The sequence below is a fragment of the Taurulus bubalis genome, assembly GCF_910589615.1.
Source record: "Taurulus bubalis genome assembly, chromosome: 9".
NCBI classification, from domain to species: domain Eukaryota; kingdom Metazoa; phylum Chordata; class Actinopteri; order Perciformes; family Cottidae; genus Taurulus; species Taurulus bubalis.
Window position 1 is genome coordinate 17,504,398 of NC_136597.1, and position 15,395 is coordinate 17,519,792.

Sequence of the window (15,395 nt, forward strand, 5' to 3'; positions counted from 1 at the left end):
GCAGCCAACCAGACTAATTTAATGTGGATTTATATACGAGGTGTCTTGTTTAACATATTGCATATCTAATCAAGCATGAGCACAAGAAAGCAATTTCTGCAAAGTAATGGAAAGCAGACTTGGTTATATGACACAATATTGCCACATTCTTCTAATGGGACGTTAAATCTCTTTTCAAGCATGATTTTAAAATAAGCAGGCAGTCTCTCCTTATTGGCCCATCAACAGTTCTGCTGACTGCTAATCGCTTTTAAAGCAGCACAAAATTGACCCTTGAAACTGCAAAGCTGCTATTATTTTTTCACAGACACTTAAACTCTGTGCTTCTCTTCAGTGACATTCATTAAGTCAGCATTTCTTGTCAACCCGTTAACATGCTTACAGAACAGTGTGGTGTGAGTCAGCCGTCATGTGCCTTAAGTATTACTGCGGCGGTCAGCACATATAACTCCTGCTGTCCTCTATTGCCATCTAGTGGTCAGAAATGATCCTGGCACTAATTGCCAGGCGCATTATGCCCCAAACTGTCAACATTGCATTGTTTTTACTGTGTATACACGACAAACTAGTGCGTCAAAGGAATTGTATTCCGGAGTACAGTGAAGGCAGGAGAGCTCCGTTCTATCAACAGCAGAATCACATTTTACAAAGAAGGGAATTCAAAAATAACTGGATTATTCAAACCCTACTGTAAACTTGATATAATTTACCCATTAGGAAGAAAACAGTATGGTGCAGATGAAAATCATTATTGCGGCAGCTTCACACCGACTCCTCATGTGCCAAGTAAAAAATGTGACTTGTGTTACACACAAATGTGCAAGCAGACTTTCAGCCACAGTGACTACATATGTGCCGGCATCCTTGACTGAATCAGAGAACAATTGTATTGGTTCAAATACAACATATAAAATATTTTTACAAAACAGCTTTGGTGATTTATATACACTTCTGAATATATAAAAGCGTGGAAAATGTTTAAATATAAAAAGTTGAGACTATTGCACAACAGCCAGGTGAGAGGGAGTGATCACTAGAGCAGCTGGCGGCTGCTTTTAGGGTTTTCTGCGCCTGTAAAAGAAGAAGGAAAAACGCAATCAAATACTGTCCTGCTATTGCAAAATAAATGTTATTTTCAGATGTGATCTATGGACAGCTTACTTGGTGATCCCATGATGCTCATAGCCAGGACCCATGTTGGATCCAGCCCTCATCTCCACAGCCCCAGAACACTGCCAACAAAAGACAAATTAGGACCCAAAGCTTCTCTGAAGAGTTGCGTTTACATTAGTCTGTGTTGTTGCTCATGCATCTTTCAAAGATACACTTTGTTGCTTCTTTATCAAACGTCTGTCTCTGCCTGCAATCGGGTTGCAATGTTAGGAGTGCTAAAATAATTGACCTGGGGTGAATTATGTCAATTAATTGGGTGCATATCCTGCAATAAATCCAATCCTATGTTCAGTTCTGTTCCGATTTCACTTTAGTGTAATTTTTTATCTGTAGGTGGAGGGTATTATATTCCGTTCAAATAATTAATCATCTGAGACAAATTGATCAGCAACTTTATTAATCGTTAAGTTCATTTTTACTGCTTTTCTGGTCATGTGTGATTCATTAGCATTGTAATCTTTTGGGTTTTGGTGAGTAACAAGCAAATTTATGCTTTATTTAAATATATATTGTAATTTATTAAAATGGGGAAAATAAACGGATAATCGAGAATTAAAACAATTGTTGTTTGTGTCCCCCAACTAGGTTAATTATGACAAATTGTATCTGATAATAACATTTTTCAAACTAAAAGAACAACAGATACATGTTCAGATCTGTTTTAGGCTGGCCACCTTGCTTCTATACACATGCAAAGTAGTTAATCAATATAGTCATCCTACCCTCGTCTCCACATCAGTCCAAGCACCATCTGTTCCATCTCCATTGGCAGGTTCACCTTCTGATGATTTTCTTTTACGCCTTCAGACACAAATTTAAAGTGACAGAAACAAAATGTTTAAACATCATTACAACAGCCGACTAATCTGCCGCTCCTAACTGGCTGTCGGCTGCTACCTGGGGACAGTGGTGAGCTCCTGCCTCAGTGTCTCGATGTCAGTGAACTGGACAGCCTGTCCTCCTCCTCTTGTTTTAATCACATCACCCTGTAAAATGAAGAAAAGGGTATGACGCAATTTTAAGTTAATTTTGAGTTAATTCAGGTTTGTATAAAACAAAGGGGGTTAACAAGTGCAGCACGTGGTTTTCATATTTTAAAACCATTAGATACAGTGTTGATCACTCACTCGCCTCTAACTAGCGCTTTATCCCCAACATGCAATATGTAGAAAAACTAAAATGGCAAGGAAAAGACAGCTTTGCCTCATTCGATCAAACTTTTCAAAGGCCCGCCACTTTAGATATCTACAGATCAGAGGTTTCTTTTTCGACGCGCAAGACACTCCAGTAGACACTCCGCCCTGAACACGTTTTAGAATATGCAGCAGACTTTGCTGGTCGGATAAAGAGTGGGATGTAATCTTCCTCCGTCTACGTAGTGAGCGAATTTACAGAAGTTAAGTTCGACTGACATCTTGCTTTGATGAATGTGAAACATGCACCCGACAGTAGTTTAAAACATTAACGGCTCCTAAGACCAGTTATAGCAACTTCTGCTGTGACTGTGATGTTGGTGGATACCCAAATCACTATAACAAAAAACAGCCAACATGAACATAGCAGATTGATCATCAGCATTAATGTTAATCGGTTCCATTGGACCTAAATTTGCAGCGTACTGACCTTAATAAGTTTGGTCTGTATTTCCCCATCAGAGGTGATCTCCTGGTGTGTTAACACGTATCTGTCACACTTCGACAGGGCCTTCTCACTCGGTGAAGACACATGGATGGCATTGGGGATGACGGGCTGCAGAACTGTACCCAAGTCCAAATTGGACGAAGGCGTGTGGTCAACCCACTTCTCGCCTCCAGCAGAGCGAGAGCGCCGGTGCAGCGGTCGCACCGGCGCCATCGTCTAGAAAGCGGAGAAGCAATTGAAAAAGAGGAAATAAGAACATGCATACAAGCAGGATCACACTTTGACAAAGATATCCACCATGAGACATCAAGGCAAATGGTTGTAGATGACTTCAGTTGTAGGAACTCAAATTTGGGGGAAACTGTCAAATATTCTCCCTGAAGAGGCGGACACTTAAAGTCTGATCAGACACTATAACACCTCAAGCTGCTTCCTGTAGCTAGCTCACTGACCCTGTAGCTCCTCTCAATTAGGTCTAGATCAACTGGAACCCGACACACAGCTCTCCTCCTGATCCGGAGGGCTGGGGACCGGGCTGGGGACCGGGCTGGGGACCGGGCTGGGGACCGGGCTGGGGACCGGGCTGGGGACTGGGCTTTCGTGGGCGTTCTAGGGGACTGGTAAGCCGACCTGCTGTCCTGGTCTGCCTGCTGCTCCCATGCAGATACACAGTTAGACACAGAGCTACTGGGGATGGGGCAGCTGGACCTTGGGTTCATCTCAAGCTCCTCAAATCTAGTGGCACTGACTGGCACTGGACTGACACGGGGAGACTCAACAGGGCACTGGGAAGCAAAGTGGACAGACTGCACAACGTACGGTTAGATACAGTTAGTACAAATAAATCACAATAATTGAATGTTACTGGTGGAAGCAACATTTAGTCTATATCAATTAATCATTTGGGTTATTGTAAGAGCAAAAATAATAAGATGGTTCCAGTTTCCTCGAATGGTAAAATGTGTTTCTTATTTTGTTATAGATTATATTTAGTACTTTTGTTTTGGACTGTTGTTCAAATATAACTTAAACATCTCATTCTGTCACCATATCTTTTTTTAATCGTTTAATATTGTGTCGACCGCATGCCCTACTGTATGTAAATGTAGTTACAAAATAACATCCGTGAATATATTCCAATGTAGAGCTGAAAGCAGAAATTTTTGCCTTATAAATAATCAAAGTTGTTGCCAGTTTGATCCAAGTGGTAATTTTAGGATTTGCTTCTTTTCTATATCTAGCTTTCATTGTAAATTGAATATTTGGATTTGGGACCTAATATTTGAAGATAACATCTGGGACTTTGCAAAGTTGCGTAATTTTCTGAGACTAAACATTCGAGTAATTGACCATTATTTTGAGTTGCAGTACAGACACAACTTTAAAAATGAACAACTAATTTGACTTTATTCAATTATCTAACTGCTGCAGGAATAATGCACTGAACTATACTTTATACTTATACTGTACTTTATAATGCCCAGGTTTATGTTCCTGCATCTACTGCACCACAATGGGATTAGTAATTTTAGTCCAGTGAGGAAAACAGATACATTAATCAGGAGCGAGGCAGGTGCTCTCGATGTGCATCGTCAACACAACATACAGGGACGGGTGAGGGCGAGGCGGATCTCTTTGCAGGGAGGCGTTCCTCTCTGGAAGGCCGCTGAGGCTGCGTCTGACGTGGTGGCGGATCGGGGCGACCTGGAGTCGTTCTCTCCGTCACGATGGCCTTGAGCTGCTTCAGCTTCTCGTCTTTCACCCAAAGCTTGTTTTGCATCTCCAGCTGCATCGCATTAACGCGTCGGTCCTGCACAGCAAGAGGCATAATGTCAAAACTCTACACCACCGACTATACGATCATTGGGAAAATTGGGGCATGACAAACAAAATAATCCACGACGTGCCACTCTAGAAAAGCTATAGCACACATAAGGCTACCAAATGGATCAGTCTCTGCGTTATTAGAGGAGCAACTCACACATTCTTTTGACCACTTGTGCTGGGTGTCTGTGACCACGCCGTGCATGCGCTGCTCCATACGTTTCTTCTCCGACAGCTCCCTCTGCAGCCTCTGTTCTCTGGTTTCCAGTTCATACTTCATGGAGCGCTTGTCGTCCTCATAAATCTTAGTCGTTTTCTGCAGGATGTCAATCTGGAAGAGGACCATGTTGAACGTTAAAGAAACTGAGCAATATATCTACTAAACAAACCAGCAATCTCTGGGAGGTTTTAATGTTTTCGTCTGTCACCTTGTGTTCTTGCATCCTGTTTTTTTTCTCCAAGCGTTCGATCTCTGTCTTGTTGTTCTGGATGATTTTCTCCTTATCCACCAGTTTGCCATTTTGTTCATGGATAAAATCGTCTTTGGAAATTTGGTTTTTGTCCAGGTCCTGAAGCATGGACTTCATCCTGTTGGCTAAAATAACACAAGAGTGAACATAAGAGCAGAGTTAAGGAACTGTTCAAGTAACCTGAACAATAAAAGTTGTGGTGTGACGGTTGAGCTAGGATGTTAGCAGGCACCTGCATTGTTGTATTCGTCAATCATCATCTGCCTGATCCTGTGTCTGTTCTGCAGAGTTTCGATCAGCCTGGGCAGGGTGATGTCATCATGGGGGTCGGTCAGCTCAGAGGAAGGTAGAGGAGGGAGGCTCTGGCCCAGGTGGTTTATAACAAAGGGCCCGTCTAAAAGAAAATGGACAAGAGAATACAACTTCTCTTTTCTATTCCAAATATGAAGATATAGGTCTCTTTTTTTAAGTAAATAAGGGATTTCTTCAATTTTAGGACTGATGCCATTATACATTAACATAACCAGAAGGTACATGTATGAGCGTGATAAGAATTTGAGTAAATTAACTGAAGGAATGAGTATTACCACAGCCGATATTAAAACCTTTTTTTTTATTTTATAAAAACCTGAATATTCTGCTTCATGCTGATCCTCTTTAAGATGGTATAATTACAATTAGAAAGGTCAATGGGCTACAGTTTGACGTTTCATTTAAAACAACTATATTTTATGTTTTCCGTTTTTGCGACAATACATTTAATGTTTTATAAATATTTCTCCTATCATCAGGCTCGTCTTACATTTGTTCCAACGTGACAGTCTATGAAATACTCTTTATTAACTACATCCAGTTATTTTACAGATTAGCTTCTACAGTGCGTAATTTACCTCTGTCTATTGGACCACCGCGCTCGTCCAGCTTGCGAGACAGTTCCTCTTTGAAGGCCTGGTTTCTATGGCGACGGCCCGGGGTGAAGCCACAGATGGTCCTGTCCACTGGCCGAGCCACTTCCACATCCTGGGTCATCTCTGCAAACCGCATCACCAGCTGGACAAACAGAGAGCGTCGTTTGAGAGGCAGACAGAAAACAACTCACATGTTCATTCAAACAACAAAAAGGGACGCGGTGAAGGTGCAGGACGAACTTACCAATGTTTCCTCGTAGTCGTCGGCTTTGGGATTGACACAGACAACCATTCTCACTTTACCCTCTCCGTCAAAGTAGTTCTTGAACAGATGGGTTACTTTAGAGTCTCTGTAAGGGACCATCTGTAAAAGAGAACTTGCATTACCAACATGGTTCATCAGTAACTGTAATGACAGTATTCAGGTTTGTTCTGGTGATTCATACCCGGTTTGTGCCACACATCTGGTTTTCTCGAAGTATCTCAATGCACGTTCGCAGATTCAGCAGAGACTGATTGATGTTACCTGCAAGGTAAGAATTGTATTTAATCTCATGCAACTTCAGCTACAAATAACACTTCATTTTTATGTTTTAGTAACAAACCTGCTTCTCGCATACGTGTGCCTTCTGCCCCCGTTCTACCGGTACGCTCACTTCCTGCCAAGTCCACCAGGCAGAGCTGACTAACAGTCACCTGGTTTCTATCCTGACAAACACAATCAAAAGAATATAACAAAATGGTGCTTATAGTTAATCCAAATATGAATCTGGGAGCAGACGTTTGGTTTCAGTTCAACTGACCTGGAGAATGTTGTGGCCATCTGCGTCAAGAGGAGCCTGAGCCAGTTTAACAATGAGCACGCTGTGGGAGCGACTGGACTCTGAATTCAGACGGGTGTTTGCAACCTTCCTCTTCTTCTGACCTGTAACGCCATAATATAAGTTACTTTTTCTAAACACGTTTATTCACAGATATGCATGCAATTTTAACCGCTCTAAACTATTTTATATGGCTCAGCGAGAAGATTAACTGAGGTCATATCCTGGCCAGAGCCGACCCGGAGGCTGGCAATGCCAGGTCAGTCACATCTACTATCATCAGTGCAATGTTTTTCCCTTACTCTTTTTTTTCTTTAAATGTGACTCTTGACTTCTATAACGCAGGTCTTGCAATCACTTACCTCTCCAGAATACTTGAAAGGCCTCCTCAGCAGACTTGACTTCGACTTCCATACAACCAGACACATACATGTTGTGATTCTGATCCTCTCTGAGGGTCTTGGATTGAGGTGGTCTACGTTGAGAACATGAAAGTGTTAGTCACTGACAACATGGAATTTCATTTTTCATGCAACAGATGTGAAGAATCGAACATTTGGAGGGGTATAAATGTTGCTCGATTGCAGCCATTAAAAAAAAGTGATCAGTGACAATCATGAAGGGAAATACAAAGCAACAGAAAGCAGGTTTACATTCAGGAGCTTCGACATAAAGACCACAAGCAGCTGAAGGGGTGATGCAATGATTTTAGGACTAAATGAACACTCATCACTGGAGACATCACCTGGAGCGGCCTGCAATCGGTCAACTTTTGGGTAAGGCCGAGTTGCAGGCCTCCATATTGTGTGGCCACTGACCAAATGTGTCTGTGGCGCAGCATACCTGAATCTGGAATGCTCACAGACCATTTGATGTAAATTGAAATTTTGACAATATTTTAATCGGCAAAGTTCTTGTACAGCTGCATGGGTTTTACTTTTTAGAACACGGTTTTGACCCTGAAACCCAGTCTTACTTCTGCGTAACTTCTTAGTTGTCCTCACTAGATTTGATTTTTAAGCACAAGAAGTTTCCATATCAAGTTTGTAAGTTTGAAAATGTCTCCAGTGTTGATGGGGTTATATTTGCAATCTAGCCTGCAGATGTTTGTGTAACAGGGAGAGTTGATCTTAACTAGGCGACTAGTCTGATGATGTACGAGTATTCACTGGTCACATACATGAACTCAGTGTTCTGGCGCACAGGTGTGCCTCCACCATTCCACCTGGTAAACAGAAAAGACGATAATTGCCTTCCAGCTACTTTGAGAGAAAAATGAAATAAATAAAGTAATCTCTACAAATCACTACACTTGAAATATAACATTTGAATAAGTTTGAAGAGTTAAAACATGATGCTGATTAATCTGCCTTTAAATTAATGTTTATATCTGAATTATGTTCCTTTCACTTTAAATTTCCGTGACTCACTTTGATTTGATTGCTTCCTCCTGATTTTCCTCCAGGAGGTCATAGATGTAGTTTTTGTAGATTTCTATGTAGGAAACAAAGACGCTGTAGCTGCTGTCCTCATCCACGCCGTCAGTTTTATAAGCCTCCTCTGACTTAATCATGTCAGCAATTTCAGGATCGAGCTTTTGTCTGAAATCACAGTGGAGACTTCCGTGTTATACATCAGTTACACTGCAGCAGAACACTGATGTTTAACAGGACTCAGACTTACCTGGAGGAGGGTGGTTTAGGAAAAGACGTGTTTTCCCGCTTTTGGCGCTCCAGCAATGCATCGCCTTCATTTTGGACCTCCATGCCATTTTTGTCATCAGTCTTGAAAACCTGAAAAACCCAAGAGGAATTAAATTATACAAATAAATGCACCAATTTCACAAAGCATTGAATTGTGTGGGGAACGAGAGATGATCAACACCGCTCTTGAATGTGTACTCGCTTACATATCTTTTGGCCTGGTATGGTCCTATACTGTTGAAGATCATGTCCAGTGAGCGAGGAAGAAGTCCACCCTGGCCTGGAGAGCCAGTCATGGTGAACGTCTTTCCACTTCCTGTGACCCCGTACGTAAAGAGAAGACCTGCAACAACGAAGGACATTTAGTGGAAGAAAACGTAGCAGAATTACTGATATATTTAGTATGAAAAATAGAGATTGCTTTAGTTAAACTTATATTGTAATTTGAGAAATACATGTGGCTTCTTTCTGAAGGTGGCCACAGCTCTTACCATTTCTTCCATGGATGAGGTCGTCAACCAGAGGTTTGGCCACATACTCAAACAGCTCCATCTGAGATATTGACACTCCAAATACTTTTTTAAAGGAATACTGTGTCTGAGAAGTGAAAAAGATTGATTTGAATATTGATAGAGAAATATGTTACATTTAAGCACAAAAAAAATAAAGACAAACAAAAACACAATAAAAAAATATATACATTTCCAAATTCCAGTGTGCACTGTAGTTTTGAGATTTTTTTTTTTAAATCAAGAGCAAACTGTGCATTTATCTTTATTTGAAATGCCTATATATACTTTTTTTTGATGTGCCTTGTTCTGTCTTGTGGAAAAGACAATAAAAACATTTGTCAAAAAAACAAACAGTGAATTTGTCAACTATGACTAGTACAATACAAATGTGGTACATCACTGAGCATTTATGCCAGCTGGTTTGTACTCTCATGGTTGAATGCACTCTTTCAGGCCTTTGGATCAAAGCGTCAGCCAAATTAAATGTAATTTAATATATGTGGGATTGAATTGAGGAACATTTCACACACCATTGATGCGGTTAAAAACAAAATGTTTGACCAATAGTGATCCATCAGACTTTGGCTACACGGATAAGACTTGTGAATAGGAACCATGTGTTGGTTTTAGTCTTTCCATGGGATTTGTTCACAAAAAGAAAAATGCAGACTGTTTAATTTATAGGATACAGCTGGTGGCAGTCACATGATCATTGTGTAAAGGGACAACAAATACCTCTCTTATTACCCCTCAAAAGTACTTGATCAAAAAGGAAGGGAACAAAACTACTCGTGGTTCATGGGGTATACATTACCTCTTTGTACTCTCCATTGCGGTTTGTTTTAAAGCCTTCAGGGGCGTGCAGCTGGATGGTGCTGCTGCTGATCACCTCGATGCAGCACTGCTCGTCCTCCACACCCAGAGGTCGTACACGACAGTACACCTGAGCAGAAGAGGTGGACGTGTTTATTCGTTCACTGCTCCAGAGTCCATTGTGTGAAAAGTATCAACTGAACTTAGTAACAAGCCAAACATTCACACATCACATCCCAAACATAATGAAAGCTACAGCCTGTGTTGTTTGACAATTCTTGAACAAACTTCAGCAACACTGGAGACATCACCTGAGTGGCCTAGCATCAGTGATCTGATAGTCAACTTTAGGGGAAAGGCCTCCATATTGTATGTCCACTGACAAAAAGTGTCTGTAGCACAGCGTACCAAAATCTGGCATTGAATGCTTGCAGACCATTTGATTTAAATTGGAATTTTGCCAAATATTTTATCAAGCAAAGTTCTTGTACAGCTGCATGAGTTTTAACATTGTATAACTTTAGTTTCAGGCCTGCAATTGATGATTTCCATTATTGATTCAATTATGTTGTAGTTCAGTCATTTGGTTAATAACATTACATTATAAAAGTAAGTAAAGTTACAGGAGGTGGACGTGTTTATTCGTTCACTACTCCCGAGTGGGTCAAGTATATCCACTAACGGTTAGTGGATATACTTTACCTTAGCAACAAGCCAAATGCCCACACATCACACCCCAAACATAATGAAAGCTACAGTCTGCGCCGTTCAGGGACACTCACCCCCACCGGGTCTTTCTGGTTATTGGACGGCTTTTTAGGAGGCCTGCGGGGGGTTCTACCCTTCCTGTAAAACAACCACACGTTATTAGCAGTTACTTCTGATGATGCGTGAACAAAGCCAACAGCTAACGTCAGGGCTAAGCTAACCGCTAGCTAGGTACCGGTGGGCTGTTGGAACTCAGTCGACATCCTGTAACTTAAACTGTATCTCGACATTTAGCCTCCGCATAATACTTTATGATCGTGTACTTTAAACAGTTATTTAAAAATAAATCACGTCTACTTACGCTTGTCTGATCATTGTAACTCGCTGCTTCGTCTTCTTCTTGAGGACTTTTTATTTTTTTGTCGTTCCTGTTCCGACGATTTTAAAATTCCCTCCGCCTCAAATCAAGCTGGCCGTTCGTTCAAAACGAGCCGCCAGTAGCCAATGAGAATTCACAACAAGTGAACACGTGTTTCCGGTTTCACCTGCGAGCCGTTTGAGGAAACAACCTAAGCGTAAAATATGTTACGTGTCATCAGATTAACCTTTATTAACCATTATCCAAATAAAGAATAACATGATACATTTTAGAAATAAACGAACTAACTAAAACTAGGACAGTGTATATCAATATATGCAATAGTGTATACCATAGTCGTATAGGTTTTTAAAACAATATATTACAAAAATGACATGCTATGTATTTTAAAATATCTATATCCACACTGGAATGTTTAGTATTACATAATCCTTTTTCTGGTCGAGGGGGGGCGGTTCTTCAAACTATGTTAAACTAGATCCCGTTCTACATACTCCAGTACGGTAGGTGGCGCTATGCATCTAAAATATGTATATGCATAATAAATGCAAAGAAGACAAACCTACCGCCCACCAGAGCTCTGTTACCAAACACGTTACAAAACACAGTCGTGTGCAGCCGTCCCTCTCACGTTCATTGTTGCGTTATGCAAACACCTGGAGCTCCTGCGACTTTAAACACCAGGCATCACAGGTATGCAGTTTCGTTTAACCCCACTGTGGCTGCTAAATGAGTAAGTGTTAAGTCAAACCCTCCGTGTTGGTGTTGTACATTAAATATTCGTCATTTTTTTAAAGGGGGGAAACATGAAAACAAGACAGACGAAGTCCGCAGAGGCACCGGAATCAAAGGCTAGACTGAGGAAAAGAACCGGGGAAAGTTCTGCTCCAACTCTCTCCAAGAAACTACGAGACAGGAAAGATGGAGAAACATCCAAAGAAGGTGTGCAGACCTGGAAGACAGGACAACTCCAGTAGGTTGATGTGTTCTTATCATGACAGTTGTTTTTGCAGGGCCTCCTGTTAAGCCTGCAGGAGTTCAGAAGAGAGGAGGACACAGGAGCATCCTGCACTACATTTACAGGAACACTCTGGGACAAAGTCTTCACTCACAGATGAGACAGGTGAGACCAGTCTACATGCATGCTGGGGCTTTATGTGAATCTATACAAGTTATCTAAATGCATATCAATTCATGTGTGCATAATTTTTTCTGCACCTCGCCAGGGTGCAGTTGCTCATTTAACTCTGTTGTTTATTCCAGTGTCTGCAGGAACCTTTCGTTCGCTCGCTGTCGTCCTATCATTTCCACGGTGCTACCAGCCCCTTCAACCGGAGAATCACCTGTCTGGAGTGGCACCCCACTCATCCCACCACCCTGGCTATGGGCTCCAAGGGGGGTGACATATATCTGTGGGATTTTGAGGCGCCGGAAAAAAAAGTATTTCTTCAAGGGGTGAGTTCCTGCACCAGATACTTGAATGACCAACATGACAAGTCGTCCAACAAGCGTTCCCGTCTTTAAAGTGATCCTTTTAAATCATGCAATGCTTTGAGGACATCTTGAAGCTGTGATTGATTTCCAAGCTGTGTTGATTAGATTTACTTGACAACACCCTTTTATTGGTTCTCTGCCTAGATGGGGGTCGGAGACTCTGTTACAGACATGAAGTTTAACATGTTAAATCACAATCAGCTGTTCACCTCGTCTATGCGGGGTGTGACAGCACTTCGAGATTTCAATGGGACGACTTTAACAGTGTTTGCCAACACAGACATTCTGAAGTAAGAAATTATCAGTTTTCTCTATGCTTCAATCAAAAAGGGATAGGCCTGAGCATCAGTCTTCTTAGCCGGTGGCCCTTATTGGTTTAATGCTAAACATTTGTGTGGTGCTGATAACCGCCCTGTGATAGGCCTGCGTTTGTGTTCCTGTGCACAGAGCGGAGCAGGGGACTTTATCGGAGGGATGAAATTTTGCCCAACAAACCTTTCCCAAGTCTATGTGGCTTCTGGTGAGGGCACATTGACCGTGCAGAGCTTTGAGGGCCAGACGACCACCATTCTGTCCAGAACTCAAGACTGTGGACACGATCACCACAATGTTTGGTGAGAAAACTGCAGAGAAGACTGATGCTCAGCTTAAAGAGATGCTGTGACCTTGTTAATGTTGTTCTGCTGAAAGTGTAATGTTTGCATCTCTTACACTTAAATTTTTCATGAAATAAGAAAAAAACTGAGAAAGGCAGAGTTACAACTCTTAAAACAGTTGTAACACTGCATCTCTTAGATAGTTTGTGTTTTTAGCCTCAAACATAAGAGTGAACATGTTAAATCCCCAAATAAAAGAATACACTCACGGTCACTGGACAGCAATTACATTTATTCATGTATCGGCTTCTGATATTTAATGAACTTACATCCTGTGAATATAAATTAGAATGTAATAATTATTTTAGACGTAAAAAAAATCATACATGTATTGTTGCATTATGGGATCTTTAGCTTTAGCTTCATCACTGTTTACTTGTTACTCTGTTTCATCCAGTGAACTCATTTTGTTCTGTTTCTTACAGTTACTGGTACTGCTGTGTGGACGTATCTGTAAGTCGACAGATGCTTGTGACAGGAGACAATGTGGGACAGCTTATCCTCCTGGGTTTGGATGGCCAAAAGGTTTGTGTCCATCCCCCAATTAAGTATTTATTATTAAACCTAAAAAAGTAGTTACTAAACCTAAACAAGTAGTTTCGATGTCTAATCCTAAAATGTGAAAATAGACTTTTCACAGGACTCAAAGCTTAGTTTCCTGTGTGAGAGTCCCAAATTTGACCCATTCATTCACCGCAATTTACTCCTCTAACATACTTTGTCTCTCTTCATACTACTACTACTACTCAGTCCGTTAAAACGTGTGTATTTGTTTTAATTGGTAATGCCTTTTTGTTCCATTTTGATGTTGTAGATTTTCAGTGACAAGTTGCACAAAGCCAAAGTGACCCATGCAGAGTTCAACACCTGCTGTGATTGGTTGTTGGCGACGGCCTCAGTCGACCACACAGTGAAACTTTGGGACCTGAGAAACCTCAAAGACAAAAAGAGCTTCCTCCATGAGATGCCCCATGAGCGAGCTGTCAACTCGGGTAACGCTCTCATGCAAACAACTCTTTCTTTCGTAATTAGGGTTCGGCTTGCCATCTTTACGACATACATTTTTAGAATATTCTTTGTGCAATAATATTTGTGCAATATTCCTAATATACATGTAAAGTAGCACAGTTGTTATGGGCAGGTTGTAAAGATCTTGTAAAATCTTGATTATTTTGTAAAGCTGTAAATGTCGTCTCCACACAGCCCATTTCAACCCGCTGGATTGCTCCAAGTTGCTCACCACGGATCAGTACGACCAGATCCGGATCTACTCCTCTCCTGATTGGTCGAAGCCTCAACATATCATCCAACATCCACACAGACAGTTCCAGCATCTCACACCCATCAAGGTTTGTTTTTTTCTCTTGACGTGTATATATCCTTCTGTAACTTATCCTCAAAGGATCATGTCCACCAAAAAGCTAAACTAGCAAACAGTAAAGTAGCAGGAACGATCGACGCATGTGTACACATACATGTATACACACACGTGTACACAAACGTGTGTAGATAGTGTTGGGCCAGGTGATATTTGAAAAGACATATCTAATGTTCGGAAACTATTTGTGAACGCTGTTATTATTTGTCTGTAGGCCACGTGGCACCCTTACTATGACCTCATCGTGGCGGGTCGCTACCCGGATGACCGGGTTTGCGCTGGAGATCAGAGGACCATCGACGTCTATGATGCCAACACAGCTGCGCTTGTGTGTCAGCTGCAAGATCCCAGTGCTACAGGAATCAAATCTGTAAGTGTGTTTTTTAAAACCCCGGAAAAACCTTCTTGACGTGAATACTTTAGTTATTAACACAGATAATTTGTTTATTTACAGATCAACAAATTCAATGCAATGGGTGACGTGATTGGATCTGGAATGGGTGAGTCTGTCAAAAGCACAGTTTTGATCGATTGTCTAATTTTATCAAACCAGTTCAGTGAACATATGTCAAAGTGTGTCACTTAAGCTGCTTGATGTTTACTCACAGGTGTGACGGTGCTGGTGTGGGATAGAGACAAGTCATTAAACGGTGATCAGCCCCAAGCGCAGGAGGAAACCTCAACCTCAGTGGACAGTTTAAGAGGCCAGCAGAGGAGTCGGCAGCGCTCCAGCAGGGACAAGAGAGCTCCTGCTGTGGATGCAAAGCTCAAGAAGAAACTGGCTTCTCTGGTAGAATTGGAGACCAAGACGGAGAATACCAAACAAAAACAAACACAGCTGAAGAAAAAGTAAACTGTGAATCTTAAAAGCCTTAAACATTTTTCTACTGTACTATAATAAAGTTATGTTTCATA

At 41.4% G+C, this 15,395-nt stretch overlaps 2 protein-coding genes across 2 annotated transcripts; one reads left to right on the forward strand and one right to left on the reverse strand.

The window, feature by feature from the left end:
• Positions 1 to 326: 326 nt before the first annotated feature.
• Positions 327 to 10,948, reverse strand: kif23 (kinesin family member 23; the record flags this gene model as incomplete). Its single annotated transcript, XM_079223341.1, has 24 exons — positions 327 to 1,071; positions 1,162 to 1,232; positions 1,896 to 1,974; positions 2,071 to 2,159; positions 2,797 to 3,030; positions 3,267 to 3,620; positions 4,421 to 4,624; positions 4,796 to 4,969; positions 5,067 to 5,233; positions 5,341 to 5,502; positions 5,999 to 6,158; positions 6,261 to 6,380; positions 6,463 to 6,542; positions 6,622 to 6,724; positions 6,820 to 6,941; positions 7,200 to 7,312; positions 8,018 to 8,062; positions 8,268 to 8,438; positions 8,521 to 8,630; positions 8,747 to 8,883; positions 9,032 to 9,137; positions 9,867 to 9,995; positions 10,648 to 10,711; positions 10,935 to 10,948. The coding sequence occupies 24 exons, from the start codon at positions 10,946 to 10,948 to the stop codon at positions 1,056 to 1,058; spliced, it is 3,024 nt and encodes a 1,007-aa protein (XP_079079467.1). The 3' UTR covers positions 327 to 1,055.
• A 612-nt stretch (positions 10,949 to 11,560) lies between these two features.
• On the forward strand, positions 11,561 to 15,394 carry ddb2 (damage-specific DNA binding protein 2). The gene is made up of 11 exons (XM_079223915.1): positions 11,561 to 11,645; positions 11,750 to 11,894; positions 11,966 to 12,075; positions 12,216 to 12,407; positions 12,894 to 13,060; positions 13,528 to 13,627; positions 13,917 to 14,094; positions 14,306 to 14,451; positions 14,695 to 14,850; positions 14,935 to 14,980; positions 15,089 to 15,394. The coding sequence occupies exons 2-11, from the start codon at positions 11,759 to 11,761 to the stop codon at positions 15,331 to 15,333; spliced, it is 1,476 nt and encodes a 491-aa protein (XP_079080041.1). The 5' UTR covers positions 11,561 to 11,645; positions 11,750 to 11,758; the 3' UTR covers positions 15,334 to 15,394.
• Position 15,395: the final 1 nt, after the last annotated feature.